The sequence below is a fragment of the Tasmannia lanceolata genome, unplaced genomic scaffold, assembly GCF_043159265.1.
Source record: "Tasmannia lanceolata isolate RefF3 unplaced genomic scaffold, GAP_Taslan_0.1 ptg000013l, whole genome shotgun sequence".
Lineage (NCBI taxonomy): Eukaryota > Viridiplantae > Streptophyta > Magnoliopsida > Canellales > Winteraceae > Tasmannia > Tasmannia lanceolata.
Genome location: NW_027518690.1, coordinates 7,698,499 through 7,720,710, shown reverse-complemented (window position 1 = coordinate 7,720,710; position 22,212 = coordinate 7,698,499). Strand labels below are relative to the sequence as shown.

General features: G+C 38.4%; 2 protein-coding genes across 3 annotated transcripts; one reads left to right on the top strand and one right to left on the bottom strand.

Annotated features, from left to right (window-relative positions):
• Positions 1-603: 603 nt before the first annotated feature.
• CYP704B1 (cytochrome P450, family 704, subfamily B, polypeptide 1) lies at positions 604-4,751 on the bottom strand. Its single transcript, XM_077393951.1, has 6 exons — positions 4,367-4,751; positions 3,975-4,190; positions 2,771-3,067; positions 2,229-2,615; positions 1,452-1,652; positions 604-1,342 (listed from the first exon to the last, which is right to left on the bottom strand). Exons 1-6 carry the CDS (start codon positions 4,688-4,690, stop codon positions 1,163-1,165), a joined length of 1,605 nt encoding a protein of 534 aa, XP_077250066.1. The 5' UTR covers positions 4,691-4,751; the 3' UTR covers positions 604-1,162.
• A 13,307-nt stretch (positions 4,752-18,058) lies between these two features.
• Positions 18,059-20,562, top strand: LOC143889661 (NAC domain-containing protein 100-like). Of its 2 annotated transcripts, none has more exons than XM_077393950.1 (4): positions 18,059-18,266; positions 18,989-19,213; positions 19,357-19,634; positions 19,729-20,562. In XM_077393950.1, exons 2-4 carry the CDS (start codon positions 19,012-19,014, stop codon positions 20,335-20,337), a joined length of 1,089 nt encoding a protein of 362 aa, XP_077250065.1. In that variant the 5' UTR covers positions 18,059-18,266; positions 18,989-19,011; the 3' UTR covers positions 20,338-20,562. The 2 variants fall into 2 exon arrangements, with proteins under 2 accessions (XP_077250065.1, XP_077250064.1); XM_077393949.1 differs by having other exon boundaries at positions 18,060-18,266; positions 19,008-19,213.
• The last annotated feature ends 1,650 nt before the right edge of the window (positions 20,563-22,212 follow it).

Below are 22,212 nucleotides of genomic sequence, written 5' to 3'. Positions count from 1 at the left end.
TAGGGTATCCCCACACCAATTTTCAGGGCGGGACTATTCCCTACGGATGCGTGCAATCACCCGTAAACCACGCACATCGGGTAAGCCCAGGGGTTTAAACTCATGTCAATTCCCATGGCTTTAAGCCAAAGTGCCACCTCCATACGGGTTTTATTTAATCATTTATACTTCAATAAGGGGCAGTTTGGTGCAGGGTTTATTTAATCATTTGTTGTGGCTGCTTCTAGGAAGATGCTCCTTTGCTCCTTCCCAAGCTAGATTTAGGAGTTTAACAAACCTGCAAAAACATCTAAAGGGGAAACATCTAAAGGGGAACCCGTACGGGTGGGAGACTCAGTACAAACCCCTAAAACCAGGAAAGAAATACAACTGGGGAAACTAGTACTGATGGGGATGTTAAAGTACAAAGGATTAAATAACGCCATCTCCACCAACTTAAGCTTTTGGAGTAAATGGTAGTTTCACATGGTATCAGAGCAATGGTCCTAAGTTCAAACCTCATTGATGTTAAAAATCCACATGCAATGATCAACCTAAAAGTGGGGCCACATGTGCCACATGTAGGCCAACCCTAGAAAGTGTAGAAAACAACGATTAGAATAATTGAAGCCTTACAACCATCTGTTCTTTATATTGAATCATGTAACTTACAAGACAATAATGCCCTTCTAAGAGCACAATATTACAAAGACTACAATATACAAATAATTACATGCTATTGGAAAGAGGGGCCACACGTGAGGGGGAGTGTTAAAGTATAAAAAATTAAATAACGCCATCTCCATCAGCTTAAGCTTTTGGAGTGATTGGTAGTTTCCACAGGGGAACCCTCTGTGCTCCCAAGGAAAGGAGGGCTGTTAGCATGTGTGCCCAATTTAGATGCCTGAATTCAGAAACTGATAGATACAGCTAGGAATGAAATTTTCAGTCATTCTTTACTGATGGGGACTGCTCATTCTTGTAATGATGTTTTAATTCAATAAAGTACCAATATTATTGTGGACTACAATGAGTTGCTTAGGCCCCGTTCGTTTCAAATTTTAAAGTCCAAAACTGATTATTAGACTCAAAATTATGTTTAAGATCCACAAAACCTGATCCTTTCTGTCCTATTTTTAGAACAAACAATTCAACACTAGGAAATTTAAACTATTGGAAACATTCAGGTGCGTCTCGAAACAGTGAGCTTCAATCCATTTGCAATGGATAGAATTGTCATCATTCTGTATCTCACTGGATGGTTTGGTACCAGAGTGAAGATGAAAAATCTGCACAGAATTGCCAGTGACATCTTCATTTGGAGATATGCAGAGTCCTTTCCCAAACATATCCTAGGCCCCGCCTGCGAGACACAAGGGATGTACATCAATAGATCACAACCAAGCAAGCAAAGCAGCACAATAAAATCGATTGGAGATGAAATTGATATGACATTCTATGTTTTTTCGCACCTGGAATGCAGTAAATTTGAAAGGCGAGACGTTTTGAAGGGTCCCGTCTTTAAACCATCTCTCAGGCTTGAACGCAGACGCATCGGGACCCCAGTTGTACTCCATTCTACCCATTGAGTAGGGGACATATGTAACCATCCCTCCGGCTTTTACTCGAGTTCCATCAGGGAGAACATCATCCTCTAAGATGCCTTTGGGATCCTGTGGTCACACATTATGTACTAGGTGTTGTAAAATAAGGATCAAAGCTACTAACCCATACACCAAAGCACTTGGAAGTTGGAATTATTATTTTTGTTTTTTGAATGGTGAAAAATATATTAAAAGACAAGAAAACCCCAAGACAGAGATGGTCAGATACTAGAAGATAGAAATGAAACATTGATGAGGCACAATAAAGCATAACAAAAAGAGGCCAAGGCAGAAGAAAATCAAACTACTCCAAGTAAGGTCTGAGCTAACTGGCCGGTCCGAGCTAGCTGTCCGGCCTCACTCTTAGCTGATCTCCTGACATGCTGAAATATGCTCTGGGTCCTCTCCCTTGGAAGTTGGTATTTTCTATGTTAATTATTAGCACTATAGGGACTAAATTGATCTTATTTTATTGGCAATAAAACTTACTAATTTTCAAAATCATGTTCAATAAAAAATCATAACTAGATGAACACAAAAACAGTAAAAAGATATGATCGAACGAAAAATTGAGGCACGTATCGGATTACGCTATCCTTAAGACAAATATTGCTCGTTAAGATAAGCTATTTGAATGAGTAGTACCTGAGGAACTGCAGGGTATAGGCGAAGTGTTTCGGTGATCGCCGCGTGCAAGTAAGATAATTTGCCCAATGAATCATAGGTCAAGAGTTCTGCAAATTGCGACATTCTTTGGTTGAAAGATTTGGGATCTTTAGGGTCACAAGGAACCAATGTGACCTTCTCTTCCTTTGCTCTATCTTCTTCAAAAGCTTTCAGCTCCTTGTAGAGCCTATCTGCTACTTGGGTGTGAGTCATTATCATGTAAATAAGCCAGGAGAGGGTGGTGGCAGTTGTGTCGCGACCGGCGATCACAAAGTTTAAGACCACATCTCTGAGATTTTTATCATTCAAATTGCTTTCTGGGTTCTCACTCAACTCAATGAATCTAGACAGTATGTCATGCTTTATCTGTTGATTTGATCAGAATTACATTAGCCAGAAGATGCATTACTGTGTAGTAAGCAGATTGAGTCATTGGAAAATTGGGAAAAAAACTAAAGGTCATTGACTAGTTGGGATTAATCATCACAAAAACCCTTCAGAATGAAGTTGAAGATTATTACCTTATCTTTCTTACCAGTTTTTCGTGCTTCTTCTATCTCTGCTTTCCTTTTACGAATCATGGAATACGTGAAATCATCGATGAGTTCAATGCTCTGATTAAGCAAAGCTTCTGATCCGGCACGAAAAAACCTTTTTATTCTCCATAATGGGTCGATGAATCTAAGTGTGACGATTATGTTTGCGGTGTCGAAAGCTCGAGCAAAACTGTTTTCTGGCAGGTGAGGAGACAGAGTCCCTATCTCCACACCAAAGCCTACCTTACATATGGAGTCCAAGGTCATTCTCATCAATAATTCCTGTAGACAAACAACCCCAAATCTCTATTAGCATTGATTATATTCCTTACTAATCCCTCAACTACTAAGATATAACACTATTTTGTCTTATGTATCTAAAAACTGTTTGTTGTATTGTTGATGTGTTTTAGGAATGATTAGGAGGTGCGTAATCCAATTGTTTGGAAATTGTTTTTCTTTTCATTAGGCATACCTTTTGAAATGAGAGAGGGGCATGCTTTATTATTATTATAAAGAAAAATGATATCCACACTCCTTTATTTGATAATGGCACTCTTTATTTACACTTTTCCAATTAGCTGTTAGAGGTTATTACAATAGAAAAAGCTATCACAGACAATCAGAAAAAGTTCAATACAGTGAGGAATGATATTATCAAAATAAGGGAGTGAAGAAATTATTTTTCTATAATGAATTGCAATTAACAAAATAGGGAGCTTGGTTGTGCAGATTTTCATAAGAGAAATGTTTGCAGTTCAACCAATTGCATTTTTGTCATATTTTTTCAGCTCTATTTTATATAGGACCTTGAAAAGAATAAGAACTTGTGTCTATGTTGCATCCTAAGTTCACATATCATGGATGAGGCATGTACACACAACTTGAATGCATGAATATAAGTCATTTGCACTCAATAACATGCATGAATGTAAAAAATTTCTCGAAAGTAGTTGGCTCGAAATGGATATTTATTAGAGATAAAATTAAAAGTACTTTATCCAAAAGAATGCAAGATGTTGAAGATAGGAAGATAATTATTCAAATCGGGTGAACCTTTAACTGAAATAGGGTTTTTGAAGACTTTCAATTGGATCTATGTCCCAAATTAAGTTGAAATAAATATCTACTTGGGATCAAATTGAAAGAGTCAAAACAACCCATCTAGAAGTAGAAGCTTTTACTAGACCTGCATATCTATTTCTTGGTTGTGTGTAGATGCCTGGCACAAAATACTTGAGAGCTTCATGGCATATTCTCTAAAGACAATGGTGCTGAAATCCCTTAAATTCTTGGATGCAAACTCCAAACTTGAAGTCTTCCTTTGCTTCCTCCACATCTCTCCATCAGCATTGAAGATCCCATCTCCAAGCAAAACTTCCATGTAAGAATGATACACTTCACCCTGCATATTTCTCTCATCTTAAATCGAAAACAAGCAAAATTTATGTCTATGTAATTCTACTGATGTCCTCTTTCTAATGAAACAAACCTCACCCAGAAATTCTTTGGCTTGAGTATGATTTGTTTACTAATAAATTAAGAAGAAACCTTCTAGTTACCTACTTATGAGAGCTTTACCTTGGGGTAATTAGCAAAGTTGGTCTTGAGTACATGTTCTACATTTTCTGGATCTGCGATATAAGTATAGGACATGAATGGCATTGCGACCGTAATGGTTTTGGACTTGGATAGGTATTCAACTAGCCAGTCGTGCATCCGATCATAGTTCATTAGTTGTTCGATCACCGAACCAATGATGGGCCATGTCTTGGGGCCTTTTTTGTTCCTCTGAGTCCATCTGTGGATCAAAACCCATGATATAAATGCAACAACAAGGGTCATTGCCATGTTGTATCCACCTGTGGTTGTAGAAATGGAAGAAACATTGGTTTTTTCCTCCATGACAAGCAATATGGAACAAAAAATTGAGAACAAGAATGTGATGGGTTCATTGAAATCTAAGAGGGAACTGTTATTTATAAGGAAACATGTAAGAAGGCAGTGGGTGGCATGTTGATAAATGGTGAAGGTGATGGCTTTGCTTGGCATGTTACCTCAATCTTGGTGTGGGTTAGGATTAAAGATGATTTCATCTCTTTTGCGCTCCAAACCTAACCACCTTTTATTTTGTACATACAGGCATACATACATGCACACAATATGTTCATAAATACATATATACATAGTGAGAGAGAGAGATGTACATATCTAGACATCAAACATGAGAGAGAGAGAGAGAGAGAGAGAGAGAGAGAGAGAGAGAGAGAGAGAGAGAGAGAGAGAGAGAGAGAGAGAGAATTGGCAATCGCCCATGTTTCATGTCAGCAAGATATCAAAGTTGATATCAAAGTTGATATCTTGACAAAAATAAGAGCCAACTTTGACTGCTCATACACTATGTGATATGCTTGCCACATCCTTTTATAATAGTTTTTTTTTTTGAATGGCAAAGAATTATATTAATGAAGAAAAAAAGACACGGGGGGAGGACCCTGGTGATTGAGATGATCGAAACAAACACTGAAAAACAGCGAATATGAGATGACAATACAAATAGTTGTCAAGGAGGGAGAAAGTCAAAAGTTTCCAAAGCCGCCATAGAGACTTCATTTGCTAGCTAGTCTGTCTATTTGTCAATCTTACATGATGAAATGAAATGGATGAGCCCTCCACTCTATCCAAGATCTCGTCCATCCAATGAGTAAACCGGTAAGAATAAGACGTACTCCCCCTCAACCACTTGATAACCAATTGTGACTCCAATTACCTATTATTGCAATAATCATTCCAATCAGTGGAGTCCCCAACTGATTATTGGACTGAAATTTAGTGCAATTTTCGGTCTTGGGGACTCCACAATCAGTTGTCATAATCTAAAACAAACAGGCCCAAGTCCCACATTGGAAAAACATATTTTCAATTGTGGGACCTGATGCCTATATAAGGAGATCAAATCAAAGGATAAAAATAGGAGAAAGTGGACTGTACCCATGGGATGTAGCAGGAGAACCTGATTCAAAAGGGAGTCTGACCAAAGGGTTAGATACCCTGTTTGTTTCAGAGTATGCCAACCGATTGTGACTCCAAAACCAATTATTGGACTCAAAATTAAACTAAATTTGACTCGCATAATTGGTTTTGGAGTCAAAATCAGTAGGCATAATCTTAAACGAACAGGGTGTTAGTATCAAGAGAATACTAGTCGTTTGAACGGAATGAAAAGGTTCCAAGTTAAACTCCAAGTATCTTCCTAGGGGTGTCAATGGACCCAGATGGTCCTTCTCAACCTCTTTGCAAGTATCTGGTCGATCAAATAGAATTATAGAAAGCGAGTCTGTGGGCCCTTAGAGGAAAAGCTGAGGATCCCCACTCCGGTTCACAATTGGAGAGGTTGGTTTCTGTTTCATTTACAACTTTCTAAGATTAGATTTTGGTGTATAACATAGTAAAATGAATTAAGGATGCCAGGGTAGAGATCTTCATCTGGGCGGCCGTACCGCCCTTGATATTCGATCCAACAGCAGCCCATTTTTTAAGAGGCCACTGTTGGATCGAATATCAAGGGCAGTACTTTTGACGTACCGCCCTAAAAAATAGATGGAAAAACCCTATGTCCCAACATAATACATAAACTTGTTTACATATAAAACATGGAGTTTTTATATGGTATTGGTGGCCAACGGTCCACCAACGAGGGCAGAGAAAGAAAAAACTCTTCCCCTTGATTTTTGATCAAGCATGAGCCCCCATTTTTTTACTTTTACCTTGATTAAAAATCAAGGTGGTAGATATTTTCTCTCTCCGCCCTTACATATAATGGGTGGCCACCATATAATTTCTCTAAAACATGATACTAAAAATTATTTATATGGGACTTGCTAGGCAATTTAGCATAAAGCCAATTTGGTGGCTTACTTTTTCATGAGAGGACAGCCACCTCAGATGAATTAAATGAATAAGACAAAGTCTGCTACGAGGTGGCTGTTCTCTCTTGAAAAAGTGAGCCGCAAAATGGCTTGATGTGAAATTGATTAGCGGGTTCCTATTTATTTGAGGTGGCTGTTCTCTCCTGAAAAAGTAATCCAAAACTCTAAATTACTAGTCAATACATGTAGTCAAATTCTAAAATCTAAACCAATAACCTATGTTTCCTCCATTTCTCATTATATTTTACTAACTAAATTATACTTTAAAATAAGGGATTTGCTAGGCAATTTCGCGGAAAGCCATTTCGTGACTCCCTTTTGCAGGAGAGAACAAGCACCTCACATGAATTACATGAATAAGACAAACTAAATATGCTAAAATGTGAGCCACGAAATGGGTTTATGCGGTAGCCTAGCAAATCCCTAAAATTATAAAACTTTTGAAGACTTACAGAAGTGTTCACATGCAAAATGGGTCTTCACCAACCAAGAGCAAGAAAAAGACCCTATTTTTGTGGTTCCCATTAAGCACTTAGAGCTTACTCGCTATAATGGAATTTGAATTAGATTATGTATAAGCATGCACCGAATAATATGATCTAACAATGTTTATTTTATAAATCCAACACTAGGTCTCACTCCAACACACCCAAGACCTCACGATTAAGTATGAAAAGCTCTTATTTTTTCCTTGATCTTAATGAATTTCATTAGAGAAGAGTCCAATTGAAAAGTAAATAAGAAAAACAATGAAAAAAATTTCAAATAAAAGTTAGGCCATGTTTGGCAACCCTGAAAAAAATATTTCATGGAGTATTTGTGGGGCCAGCTGTGAGAGTCCAGATCGTGACACGTGCCATCTAGCCCATCAACTATGAACCTGACAAATGTACAGTCCAGATCGTGACACGTGCTATCTATAGATTCACTAAGATTGATAATAAACAAAAAAGAAAAGAAAAACAAAAGATTTGACCACATGATCCATTTCTCATTTTAAATTCTAGTCATAACGGATTTGATATTGCAACACATTTTTCAAACCTACCAAACCTGGCCAAACCCCAATCAGCAAGGCCTAATTTTCTGGGCTTCACAACCAATCAGTACCCGCCAGGTGTCTACTATCCCTGTCCGTACAAAAGAAACAGGGCCCACTGATTTGGCCAGCTCAGCACCTCATTATGGTTTAATTAGCGGTCAACCATCGGGTTAGTTAAACTAAACAAAGGGGTTTAGTAGGCTGTCTTGTGGTGATTATGAATTACATCAATTTGAGGCTTTTGGGTTTGAGATAGACAATGGTTTGGCATGTTGACAAATTAGCCAACTGGTTTTGTATTGTTTTTGTTGAAGATATGAAGTTTCAGTTTTTGGTCCTAGTCGTTTGCATGTTGCTTTGTGGAAAATATGCATGGCTATGGTCAGTTGCATAATTTTGGTGGGTATGATGGCATGTAGACTGTGGTTATGAAATGATTATGAAGAACATTTATTGGTAAGCTAGAATTTTGGCCGTACACGTGGCACATTAGCCTCTCTTTTGGGCTGGTCATACAGGTGAATTTTTAATATCAAGTAGTTGTCGGGATTTGAGCTCTGATACCATGTGAAACAACCAATTACTCCAAAAGTTTAAGCTGTTAGAGTTGGTGCTATTTAATAATTGGTTTTTGCTAACGAGTGCCTTTAAGGTGCATTGGTAATGTGTTTTTACACTTATTTCCAATAAAAAAAAGTCTTAAATGGTTGATAAAAATCCCAAAACATTCTCAAAACGTGTGCAAAAACACGTTCACTATGCACCTTAACAAGTAATAGAATAAACTTTCTCACTAACACTATATAAGCAACCAGCAGCATGCTCTCTTGTGTTAATATTAGATGGTTTGTGTAGATTTTTCTTGCCTTCTGCTATCTCATACCATAAGGATTTATTCTTTCAATAATTAAGACTCTTTGTTTGACACAACTGTGATTAATCATATTTTACTAGTTCTCTTTTGATGGTAGAAGATGAGTTCTCTTAAGTAACTCATTTCCATAGCACTGCTGGTTTTTCTCAACACAAGCAGGATTACTATCGTGGCCATGTTATGGGTTATGTCTCTATTGCCTAAACATTTTACCCATATTTTGTTCTGAATTGAATCACTGTCATTCATCTTTTTAGAGTTATCGATTCTTCATTATCCCCGTGCACTGTTTCTTACTAGTATACTATATGACAAGGACACTCCATTTCAAAAAACTTTTTTGAAAAAAAATAGGCCTTTACCGGTCATTGCCACTGGTAAAGCCATTTTAATTTTCTAAAAATCAAAATTTTTAAAAATTTTAAAAAAATGTCTTCACGAGCAGTCATGACCACTGGTAAATTCCGATCATTGCCACCGGTAAAGCCATTTTAATTTTTTTTAAATAAAAATTTTTTAAATGTAAAAAAAAATATCTTTACTGGCAGTCATGACCACTGATAAATCCATTTTTATTTTTTTTTAAATAAAACTTTTAATTTTTTTAATTGTTTTTAAAAATAAAATTAAAAAATTATTTTAATTAGAATAAAATGTCTTTACCGGCAATCCTTCAGGTAAAGACCCTTTTTAAAAAAATAAATAAAAAAGAACTGGCAGATAAATTAGATATAGAGGTGGTCATGACCGCCACTTTAAATTAATCTTTATCTGTGGATAAAAATCTGCCGGTAAAAACTTTAAGGACGACAAAATTACCAACAGATTCATGATCGCCGGTATAGGTTACCTTTACTGTATCGGCAGTCAGGACTGCCGTCAAAATCCAGTTTTCTTGTAGTGGCACTTGAAGTGTTTGATGAAATGCGTGTGAACGACTATCCATTTTTTTTGTAGTTTGCAAGGTGGGTGAGAAAGGCCATAGAACTAGAGTAAGTTTGGGTCATTCTAGGTGGTATCAGAGCTGATATTGGCCAGCTGTTGGTGGTGGAGATGCCCTCCAAGTGGTGGTCTACCGCACTGGAAACACCATGATGTTGGAAGTTGGATGTGCTGCAGAAGTATATGGAGAGGGCCGGTGCTGCTCATTGTGTGGAAGAAAGTGTAGTAGAGAAACTGCCTTAAAGAGTTGGAGGACGGTGCTGCTCATGAGCAAAAGAAAATTGAGGGCCAAGCACCAGGAACTAACCTTAAACCAAGCCAAGAGGGTTGTTGACACCTACGAGGTGCCCGAGGTCTCCATGGACCCGAGGAGGGAGGAGATTGTTGATAATGGTAAAGAGGAAAATCTAGTGTGCAGGATGGTCGCCACCCTTGATGCTACCATGTTTAGATTAGAGACGGCCGTTGGGACTAGTGGAGGAAATGATCTCACCATTCACCAAGATACCCATGGTGGATCGAGGAGGAGGTTTGGCGGAGTTGCGAGAAGAGGCTGACACACTCATGGACGATTACATGTTGGCTCGCCAAAAGTCAGGGACATGATGCCCTTTAAGTGCTTTTTCACATTGAGAGCCAAGCACACTGCCCCACGGCCTGGGATCGGGCTATTGACCGCTATATAGACAAACATAATTGTGTTCCCTTGCTCCATTACAACAGCACCTCAGGAAGAGCAACTCGCACGTGGTTTCAAAAGTTGGAGGTCTTCTTGGAGGTGAATCAGAAGTTTAAGGAAGGCAAAGGTCTATTACTCCATCCTCGACTTAGAAGGTGTGTCACATGATTGGTGGCACAAGGGAGAAGGACCTTGGAACATGACCAAGTGACACACTTTCCCGAAATGCTCCTGCAAATGTCCTATCAAGTCCCTCTAGAAAGAAGGAGAGAGGAAGAGAGAAGATATCTCAATGTTTTTCTCGGGTTTTCATTTGGGGTTTTCTCTCGTGTTACGCTCGGTTACTTTCTTGGTTACGAGGGCAAGGAAAGGGTTACGGGTTTGTAGGTGTGGGTAATCCATTGTAATCCTTATATATTGTTTTTCTCAAACTAGTAGATCGTGTTCTTGCTCGTGGATGTAGGCATCTTGGCCGAACCACGTAAAATCTCGGAGTGATCCTTGTTCAACAGGGCCTGGCTAAAGTGTTGAAAGAAAAGGGCGGGAAGACAGAAGATGACAAACGCCGAGTGGGACGACATTGAGTCGAAGGCGGTCAACATAAATCAACTATGTATGGCTGAATGTTTAACGTTGTGAAAGAAGAATCGATGCTTAAGTTATGGGAGAAGTTGTAAAGGCTTTACATGTCAAAAAGTTAAGCCAACCGATTTTATCTAAAGTGGCAGTTCTAGGGGATCAAGATGTAGGAAGGTGGAGATCTTCTAGAATACATGACTTTGTTCAATAGAATTGTGGATCGACTTCACAAGGTTGAAGAAAGTGTAAGCCCAAGGGTTCCCATGGGTTCAATCATTCACCTTACCTTCTTGTTTTGATGCTAGCAAACCTAAATTGATTAGTCTTTATGGACTAATGTGTTGCTTTGAAGTGTTGTGGTTTATATAGGAATTTCATATGTCATATCGCCATTACACAATTCAACACAACACATGGCTTGAGGATCAACATGCAAATGGACCAAAGAGCTTGCACCTACAATGAAAACATCAACCTTGGAAGATGTTCGAGTCAAGAGCTCAAGTCAAAGACCCCACAAGCATGCCTAGCAAGTGCTAGTAGGAGCTTGGAGTTGAACAAGCATTGGTGGCATCTCATGGACCATTCAATATGCTCAAGGAATGGAGGATGTCACAAGAGTCGAAGAAAGTCAAAGAGTTCACTCACAAGTAAAAGTTGTCCAAGAAAGTGCGGAGGAGCTAAGCAATCCAAGAAGACTCAAGGTTACATCATTTTTAGATTGTATTTGGAGTCCTCTTGTTATTTGTACTTGTACTTTCAAAGGTTTTCAAAATGGTTTCTTAAAACAAATTTGATATATTTTGAAACCATCCACACCCCCTAAAAAGTGTTTGAAAACTTTGGACAAAAGCCCAAAGACCATGGCCCAAAGCCCTTGATTTTTATAAGTTAAAATGGATTTTCAAACAGGGCCGGTCGACTGGGGTTCCCCGGACGACTGCGGCAAGGTAGCTTGAAATCCAGCACTTGTCGAAACATAGCGGGTCGGTCGACCGGGCCATCCCGGGCGACCGCGGATGTGTTTCTGAAAAGCCAGAAACAATCCATCATGGTCGGGCCGATCGACCTCCATAGGGATAGGCGATCGCGAATAGGGACCTGGACAAAAAAAAAGTCCACGTAGCTCTCGCCGGACGACCGCCATAACTCGGTCGACCGCGCCGGTTTGAAATTTGAAAATAACAAGAGAGTGCTCGATAGGGCAGGCGTCAAGACACCTCGGTCGACCGCGCCCGTATCGAAAAGTAGCCGTTGGGGCTTGCGCAGTTTGACTTTTTCAAATATGTTTTTTACGGTTTTGCCCCCAAACAGTCATATTTCCTCATGGGCTATTTAAACCCTATCCTAGACCAACTAAGTAACATTTTTGGAAGATCATTTTTATATCTTTGTGAGCTTACACTTTCATATCAAAGGTTTCTAGTTCATCCTCTTCATGCCTTCATTTGTGAAATTTTCATTTATCAAGAGGAACTCCATAGGGCTTTGATTTGTTTATCTTTTGGAGTGATTGTGAGCTTAAACTTTTGTATCAAGCCTAATCAAGAGGCTAAGAGAGTTTTTCATTTTTGTTCTTCTATGTATTGAGAGTCTCCGATTCGGCCCGTTAAGAAAGGCGAATCTTGGAGTTGTATTGAGGGTCTTCGATTCGGCTCAGTAAGAAAGGTGAATCTAGAAGAGGGTTTTCGCTTCGGCCTTAAGGAGAAGCTTGATTGTAGAGGGTCTCTGATTCGGCCCGTTAAGAAAGGAGAATCTGGAGCAAAGAGGGTTTGTCCCCTCGGAGGTGGAGAAGGCGTTTGTAAAGCTTTCGTCATTAGTAGAGTACCCAAGGAGCTAAACTTGGAAGAGTGGAGTAAATCTTGTTGATAGACCGAACCACTATAAATCTTGGAGTACTTATGCTTCTCTTCTCCCTCTCTTGCACTTGGTGATTGGTAACTTCTTTCCCTTGCATTTATCTTTAATCTATATTAACAAGGGTTAGAGAATATAAATGATTGGTAATGTCTAAACTAGGGCTGCAACAGGGTCGGGTTGGGTCGGGTTTTTCAAAACCCTAGCCCAACCCTGGATCCCATTATCTCGGCCCTGACCCGCCCTGACCCTGAGTCAGGGCCGAAAAACCTCAACCCATTGTCCGCCCTATAGGGCTCAGTGCTGGTCCTGGCCCGCCCTGATTGGGCACGGCCGAGTCGGGCCGGGCCTAATTGACCCTAGTGCAAATACCTGTTAAGAGTGCCAAAAATAAAGCAACCACTTATCATATAGAACAAAATGATAAATAAACAGAGAAAGGGAACAAAATAAGACAATATGAATTCAACAACATGACGAGCAACAGAGACAATTAACAATAATAATCTAAAGAAACATCAATCCAAGATAATAGAAAACATTAGCAAAAGAAACATGCACAGATGGTTCGATTCTATAATAGAAAACTTAGGGTCGAGCCGGGTCAGGTTACCCGAGGCATTAACCCAGAACCCGGCCCGACCTGAGTCAGGGTCTAAAAAATGAACCCTGACCCGCCCTCAGGGTTGGAAAATCCAGCCCTGACCCTGTTCGGGCTCAGGGCAGGTCAGGGCTGACAGGGCCAAACTTGCACCCCTAGTCTAAACCCTAATTTCATTGTCTTGCTTAATTAACAAAGGTTGGATTAATTAGTGCTTAATTGATGAATTAATTTTTAATACCACATCTAATTAAGCCAAAAGTTTTAATTAGCCAATTCACCTCCCCCCTTGGGTTGCCTACTTGCATTTCAGAAAGGATGGAGGAAGAAGACATGAACCTTTTGCTTTTTAATTTGCTTCCTGATTCGTACAAAAATATGGTGACTACATTACTATTAAGTAAGGATAATGTGAAGATGGAAGAAGTCACAACGACGCTCTTATCAAATGAAACTAGGAGGAGGCCTAATCAAGATGTTGGTTAAGAGCATGTATTGGTTGTTCGTGGGGAAAATCAAAGGGGAATGTTGTATGATAAGGGATCAGGAAAAGGCAGGTCAGAATCCAGGGTAAGCAGAAAGGGTGTACAATGTTACCGTTTCAAGGAATACTGTAACATCAATAAGGATTGTCCAAAGCGAGTTGACCAATTGGACATTGGTGATAAAAATACAGTAGTGGCCGTAACAGATGTGCAGAGTGAAGAGGTTGGATATATTCGCATAGTCAACATAGGTAATCATACTTCTCCTCATGATGAGTGCATTCTTGACTTAGGATGTTCTGTTCATGTTTTGATAAGTTCCAGGAGACAAGGACATGTGTAGTGTCCTTGTGTGAAGGGTCTAGTTGTGACGTCACGGGAGTTGAAACGATGAAGATCAAGATGCTCGATGAAGTGATTCATACTTTGGGTGGGGTGGCGTATGTCCCAAAGATGCAAAATAATCTAGTACCACTTGCCTGATTGGATTTCAAGGGTTTAGGTATTCAGCTACAGGAGGAGCCATGGAAATCACATGTGGATGTATGGTTTCAATGAAAGGAGAAAAGTGTGGTCGATTATATCGTTTGGTCAGGGACACGGTGACTAGTGTTCCTAAGATCTCGATGGCTAGTTGGAAATGGAATGGTAATGCGTTCACACGTAGGCCCTCTTTTGCAGCTGGTGCAAAGATAGGTTTCCAGGTTGCAGAAGATGATGAGAAGGTAATGGTACCTGTGATGAGGAGGATGGATCAAGATCCCTCTCTAGGGTTGACATGATAACTCAATGGTTTGGCAGCTTCACATGCGCATTGGCCGTATTGAACGAGTTAGGAGGAGTCAGAACAATGGTGATTTGATGGTATGTAGCTGATACTTTAGAAGGCCAATTGTGGTTTGTGGTGGCAACAGACCGATAGTGGCATCAATGAAAAAAATCTTCAAGTGACTAGGAAACAAGCCAAGGTGGAGATTATTGGGAAAGTTGCCACATTTGCCACCATCACGTTCCTATTTTGGATAGGATCATCGGTTGTTGTGGTGGGAAGGCAGAGTAGAAAGAACGAAGTATTTTTTGGTTTTTAGAAAACCTAGGTATAAAGGCTTTGAAACGACCATAGGATAGTGAGTGGCGGCTAGGGCTTGGGGCTTAAGTGAAAATGAGAGGGAGAAAGAGAGGGAGAAAAGGAGAGAAAGGGAGAGAGAAGGAGATCTCTAGGTATTTTTCTCGTGTTTCTTTCGGGGTGGGTTCTCTCTCGGGTAGGGTCTTGGTTGAGAGGACAAGAAAAGGGTTGCGAGATTGTGGGTTCGGGTTAGTCCATTGTGATCCTCGCATATTGTTCTCACCGTGAATGATCATATTCTTGTTTGAGGATGTATGCGTCTTGGCCGAACCATGTAAAATCTCGGCGTGCATTTTGTGGCTTGTGCTTATTTCTACTTTTCTATTTACTTGTATGCTATATAAAAATCGGATTGGGTTTGCCCAACAGATATTTTCAACCGGGAGTGATATCCTTACGGGCTAGATATATTATGGGCATAAAAAACAATCGAATTAAATTTCCAATCAGTGTAAAAACCCTTTCAATGTAAATTTTCTTATCAACATAGTCGTATAAAAGTCAAAAGGGTAGTTTTATCTCTTTTTTTTTTGCTTCTATTGACCAAGTTAGCTCTACTTGATAATTAGGGATAGGAGGAATTCTAAAGTGAGGGGCGCCCTTGCAGAAAAGGGGTGAAAGGGCACCCCATTGGCTGCAAGAAAGGTTATTCATTTAATATGCTTTGAACCGTCCCATGAAGCCAATGGGCGCCCTTTCATCTCATTTCTGCAAGGGTGCCCTTCAGTTTAGAATACCTCTTAGGGAAAGCTATACATGGGGAATTCTAACTTTCTTCTTGCTTAAAAAGGTGAAAAGGGTTAACCTACAATTATTGAGGTAAAAATAAAATAAATTTTTTTATTACCAATGTAACTTAAATGTAGGAGTAGGAGAAATTGCATTTTTTGTCTTATTCTTTTGATTCATCTGAGGTGGCTGCTCTCTCATGCAACAGCCGACCCATGAAATGCCTTCTGCGATGTCCCCGGCAAATCCCTTTTTCCAATTGGGAGATGATATCCTAGGTCTTATTTTGATATTCGCACTCTTTTATTTATTTTTGGGAAAACTACTAGAAACCCCGGATAAAAACATATCTACAAGAATCGCCCCAAAAATTACTTATTTACATTCCCATAAATAGCTTTTAATTTTGCCTATTACCCATTTTACCCTTTCTTATGTTACATTACAGATCCCTAAAATCTCTCTCTCTCTCTCTCTCTCTCATCAATATGTATCGTTTGAACTCTCTTTGGCTCTCTTAATTGAGTAATTTTAGCCATTTTAGCCCCGCATGTACGTGGAGCCCAAAAACCTGTGGGGATCGGAGGTTAGCATCATCCTACGGAGGAGATATTCTGGACACATCCTATCCACGTCAAGGACCAACATATGAATGGCTTGGATCACCAAAATAATGTGGGCCCATTGTATTTTTTTGGGTGGGCATGCACGGCCATCCCATATAATTTCTCAGAGAGAGAGAGAGAGAGAGTGTGTGTGTGGATGGGGAGATTTTAGGGATTTATAGGAGTGATATAAGGGTAAAATGGGTAGAAGGCAAAATTAAAAGCTATTTATGGCCCGATTGGTAATTAAGAAATTTTTGGGGTGATTTGTGTAGATAAGTTTTTATTTAGGGTTTTTTTAGTAGTTTTCCCTTTATTTTTCTCTTATCTCATTGCCTAGTAAAATTTCCAACAACCTGTTATTAGATAATAAAAAATGTTAATAAAAAGGAAAGGAGTGGCAGAGTCAAGATGGGAGGGGTGTGTAGATAATTCATTCTACCAAAAATAGAAAAGTGTTTTAAATAAATACATGAGTACACATGTCGCATTGGGGATCCAGCGATGGCACGAAGATAAGGTGATTGAGTGTTTATGCAATATTTTTTTAGAAAAAGAAAATGGGAATTGATAAATTATTCTCCCCCTTTTCTTCACTGAGCCAGCCCCTTTAGTCTATCTATGACTACGCTTTTACACTACAAACGGGTGGCCCGCTTGTATATATAATCGGGTAATTCCTGAACTTATTATATAAAAAGAAAATATATAATAATAGGCAATTGGGTTTTTTTTTTTCTACTGATAAATTAGGTTTGCAACTCAGTTTGATTTTTAGGAATTCAGGTTGATGTTTTACCTTAAAATCAGCTTGGGTTCGGGTTGATTCCAATTGATTTTTTTAGCAAAAACTCAACAGGACCCAACCCAAGTTGCACCCCTACTGACAATATCATCATATGGGTAGGGGTGGCAATGGTTCGGTTTCGGTTCGGTTTGACCCCAAACTGAACCGAACCAAAATTTGAATCGCCGAAAACCAGATTTTCGGTTCCGTTTCGGCTCGGTTCTGGTTCGGTTCGGCCAATTTTGCCACCCCTACCTATGGGAAGTGATATATTCACCCCTTATTTTACTTGGGACAGCCTCCGGTAATGTATTTATGACTTCTCTTTTACATTAAAGGGCTGTCCCGAGTAAAATAAGGGGGCCAATATATCATTCCCGTTGTCCTAAAGTTAACACCCATTTTCCTAATATTTGAAAAATTGGTGTTAAGTTGAGATCTTTTCTGTTTTGACAAGAAAGTTTGTTGTGGGTTGTCTTTTGTTTCCAAGTATAACAGAAATATTGTTTTTATGTGTTGTATTTTTATTTTTTTTGTAACTTATTATATTTCATTGGATGTCATAGCATATCTAAATGAAGGGGTGGTGTGAGAGGTCTAATGACAATTATTCCATGGGAATTTTGGGAAATCCATTTACAGAGGTTTTTCAAATTTTTAAAAAATCATTAACCATAATTTTTAATCTAAACAAATAAAAAACTCATATAAGTTACCAATTTATCTCCCACAAATATGATTTACTGATATTGGCACTGCCATGTTTTAATAATTGCACAAACTCAGCTTGTCTTTTTCCTTTTTTAATTGGTTTCTGACAACTTTTTGGAAACTGTAATAAACATTTGACAGCTGTTTAATTAATAAACTACAAGATGAGTTAGTGCAATTATAAAAACATCGTAGTGCCATTATCATTAGCCTAAAAACAGAAGGAAAAAAAAAACAGAAAAGTTGAAAAGAGCTTAAACTGCCTACGTAGCTGCCTTAAATTCTACGTTTCTATCCATCCAAAAGTCAGTATTTAGGAGGGTTCAGCTCCTTGGAACAATTTTTTTCTTAGCAACCTTTTAAGTTCACATAGTCTACTACCTTTTCACGTCTCTTCAACTTCCATCATATATCCATTAGCCTGTACTTTGTATAATTGGTTACCTTCTTTTCTTTTTCTCTGTTGGGATAGCTTGACAGATGAAAACTAGAGCCTTTAGGTAGAACCCATTTGAATTTCATACAGAATTTTCAGGTTGGTTTTAGAAGGGAGGCTATTTTGCCTTTTCTGTTCTAGTGGGTGATGATTATTAGAGTTCAGTGGTTACACTTTTATTGAATTTTAGATAGAATTTTCAGGTTGGATTTAAGAGAGAAAAGATTTTTCAGTTTTCTCTATGTTTTTTTTCTCTGTGGGGTGACCCCAGTAGTGAAAATTAGAACTTTTGTTTCAAACCCAATTCAATTTTTAGAGTTCATTGGTTACACTTTTAATGAATTTTAGATAGAATTTTCAGGTTAGATTTATGAAAAAAAAAAAAGGATTTCTCTGTCTTTTCTATATTGTTTCCTTTGTGGGGTGACCCCCAGTAGTGAAAATTAGAACTTTTTTTTCAAACCCAATTCAATTTTTAGAAGAACTTTAGGGCCTAGTTTGATAAAACAAGGCTACTTGGTTTTGCTGTTTTTCTGTTGCTATGCCTAGAACAATAAAAAAAATAAAGCTAATTGGTTATAATAGTGGTTCTTTTGGTTGTTCTCTGTGGAATAGTGAAAATTAGACCTTTTGTATCAAACCCAATTCAAATTTGGAGGAATTTTCAGGATTTTTTTTTTTTTTGGCTACTTCTCTGTTGCTCTCCCTAAGCAATAAAAAATACAGCTAATTTGTCATAATAGTAGTTCTTTTGGTTGTTTTTTGTGGAATAGTGAAAATTAGGCCTCTCATTGATCAAAACCTATTTGAATTTTAGACAGTTTTCACTTTTGATTTCAGAAATATGGTATTTCAAGCTATGGATTATGGTTCTGTTCCTACCGAAAGAGAAGATCGTATCGAATTGCCTCCGGGCTTTCGATTTCATCCAACTGATGAAGAGCTTATCACTCACTATCTTTCAAAAAAGGTTATTGATATCAGCTTCAATGCAAGAGCAATAGGAGAAGTGGATTTGAATAAGTGTGAGCCTTGGGATTTGCCATGTAAGCCTTCCATAGCTTATTTTTCTCTCTATTAAAATTTATTTGCCCATGTATTGGTTAAGGTTTAATTGAATTCTAGTCCTAATTAGTGTTTTTTTCTTTTCATTTCATTTTCTTATGTTCTGTTTTCTATGGTTATGAAGGGAGAGCAAAAATGGGAGAAAAAGAGTGGTATTTTTTCTGTGTAAGAGATAGGAAATACCCAACTGGTTTGAGAACAAATAGGGCTACTGAGGCTGGCTATTGGAAAGCAACAGGAAAAGATAAGGAGATCTACAGAGGAAAGACATTGGTTGGGATGAAGAAAACACTTGTTTTTTACAAAGGGAGGGCTCCTAAAGGAGAAAAAACCAATTGGGTTATGCATGAGTATAGATTAGAGGGGAAATTTTCTTCATACAATCTCCCCAAGACATCAAAGGTAAAATATCCCTATTTTTCTTTTTCCCATTTCTGCTCTCTATAGCTTTTATTTTTCATTTTCATTAATGGGTTTCAATTTTTCTTTGTGTTAGAATGAATGGGTGATATGTAGGGTGTTTCAAAAGAGTTCAAGTGGGAAGAGAACTTATTTTTCAGGGCTGGTTAGAATGAGCTCTTTAGGAGATGAATTGGGTTCTACAATTTTGCCTCCATTGACAGATTCTTCTTATATAAACAAGATCAAAACCGATGAATCCGAGACGGCCCACGTGACCTGCTTCTCCAATATGATTGAGGGCCAAAAAAGCCAAAAAGAGATTATTAATTCCTTTAAATCTCCACTATTACCTTCAACATCTAACCCTCCTGATATCTCACCCAATTCATTGCTTTTCTCTCTTCAACCATCATTTTACACCACTCAAGGAGCTCAATCTCTAGGGACTATGCAATACCCAAGTTCTGTTTTGATGCAAGACCAGGCAATCTTGAGGACTTTACTTGAAAGCCATGGGTCTAATATGAAACAGAGATGCAAAACAGAGAGGGAGATGGTTAGCATTTCACAAGAAACAGGTGTGAGTACTGAAAACTCCTCAGGTTTATCACATCATGAGAAGGGGAGGAGCTCTTTTGAAGATCAAGAGGATCCATCGGCGTCCATTGGGCCTGTAGACCTTGATTGTATTTGGAACTACTGAAAAAAAAAAAGCAGCTTCAGTTACTATTATTGTGCATAATTTATAATTTGTTGGTTTGTATAAATTTTAAGAACCTTAATAACATGATAGAAAAAGAAGAGTATATTCTTCATGTATCATAACAAATTAAATTTCCCCTCTTGCATTTTCTTGGGTTTTTAATATCATGTATCTAGGATTGTCATTCTATACAAAACTCTATGATTTTTAGATTCATTTGATGCTTTACTGACCTCAGTGGGACCCCACTTTTGATGAATAATTTCCATTACTATTCAACAATGTTGATTTTAATCCATACATCACTTGCTCACAGCTAAGTCATGAATTTGTATTTGAATCTTTTTATAGTAAGATGTGGGTCCTTGATAAATCAGCAGAAGATTCACTTCAGAGGTCTCACTTGATTTTCTTTGCTGTTTTCCAATTATTTCTATGAGTCTGTTGATGTGGTGGGGACTTAATCCGTTCCTGAGAATAAATGATATGATGTGTTGTTGATTGCTCAACCTCTTATTCTCATTAGTCTTTTGTATTATTGCATGTCTAGTTCTTTCTTCTTTTTCTTCTTCTTACCTAAAGGGAAGTTCTCTTGTCTTCAACCACTACACCTTGACACATTTGATCATACATTCTAGAATGAGAAAGAAGAGGCCCTTAATCATGGGTTTTCTTAATTAACACAGATTATAGGATGAATAAACTAATTGATCTCTTATAACATATATGGTTTTAAAAAATACTATATATGGAATGGGTTTATGTATCTAAAAGTCTAAAACTGTGCTATGTGGGGGAGGGTAATGTTCTAGTAGTTGGGACGTAACGCTCTTGAAATTGACATAATGGTTTTGATATTGACCTTCCAATAAGCGATGATAACCATCGATTGTGTATCAAAAGGGTAAGGCTAGAATGAAACCATTGATCTCAATTAGGGTGCAGTTTGGGTCGGGTCAGGTTAAGAATTTGCTAGAAATGAATAGATTTCAATTCAAACTTGATCTAATTTTATGGTGTTGCGTAAGCGCTTCTGCTTAAAATGAATTGATTTCAATCCAAACCTGACCTGTTAATAAGGAAAGGCTCAACTAAAATTAACCTCAATGTTGTCTCTTATGTCCATGACTGGCCCTAGCTTGAAAATTACTCTCAAAGAAGGATTAGGGCCTAAATTACCCTAGTAAAGAGTGAAAACCTGCTCCATATCATGTGCTGATCACAAAATGCAGTAAAATAAAATCTCTCTCTCTCTCTCTCTCTCTCTCTCTCTCTCTCTCTCTCTCTCACACACACACACACACACATCCGGGTTGCACACAGTGTTTGGGTGATCCAAATCATTCATCTAATGGGCCCTGACATATATAGATAGGGTGTGCCCAAAAAATCATCTCCATAGGATCATCCTAACCCTTCGATTTGTGGAGGTTAAAATGGACGGGTTTAGGATTATCCGTTTAAAACCTCCACAAATCGAAGGGTTAGGATTATCCTATGGAGATAATTTTTTGGGACACCCTATTTATGCCAGGGCCAATCAGATGAATGGTTTGCATGACCCAAACAACGTGGCTCCACTCTATTTCTGGTCGACGGACAAGATAATTTATCTAGTCTGGCTGACCAAAATATATATGCTAGATGTGGCTGCTCACACATGCAACAACCCCTCCCCAAAATACCTTCGTTGAGGTCTGAAGCTCGCTACCTTTGCATGGTACAGTTGTGATCGATTCGACCTACTGATACATTGTTGGGAAAACAGTTGGATTGATACAGAATAGCATATGTGGTTGAGGAAGATCCCATGATATTTACACTATAACTGGGCTGTAATATGCATTTGTTTCTCTTTATCGGCCACAGACATTT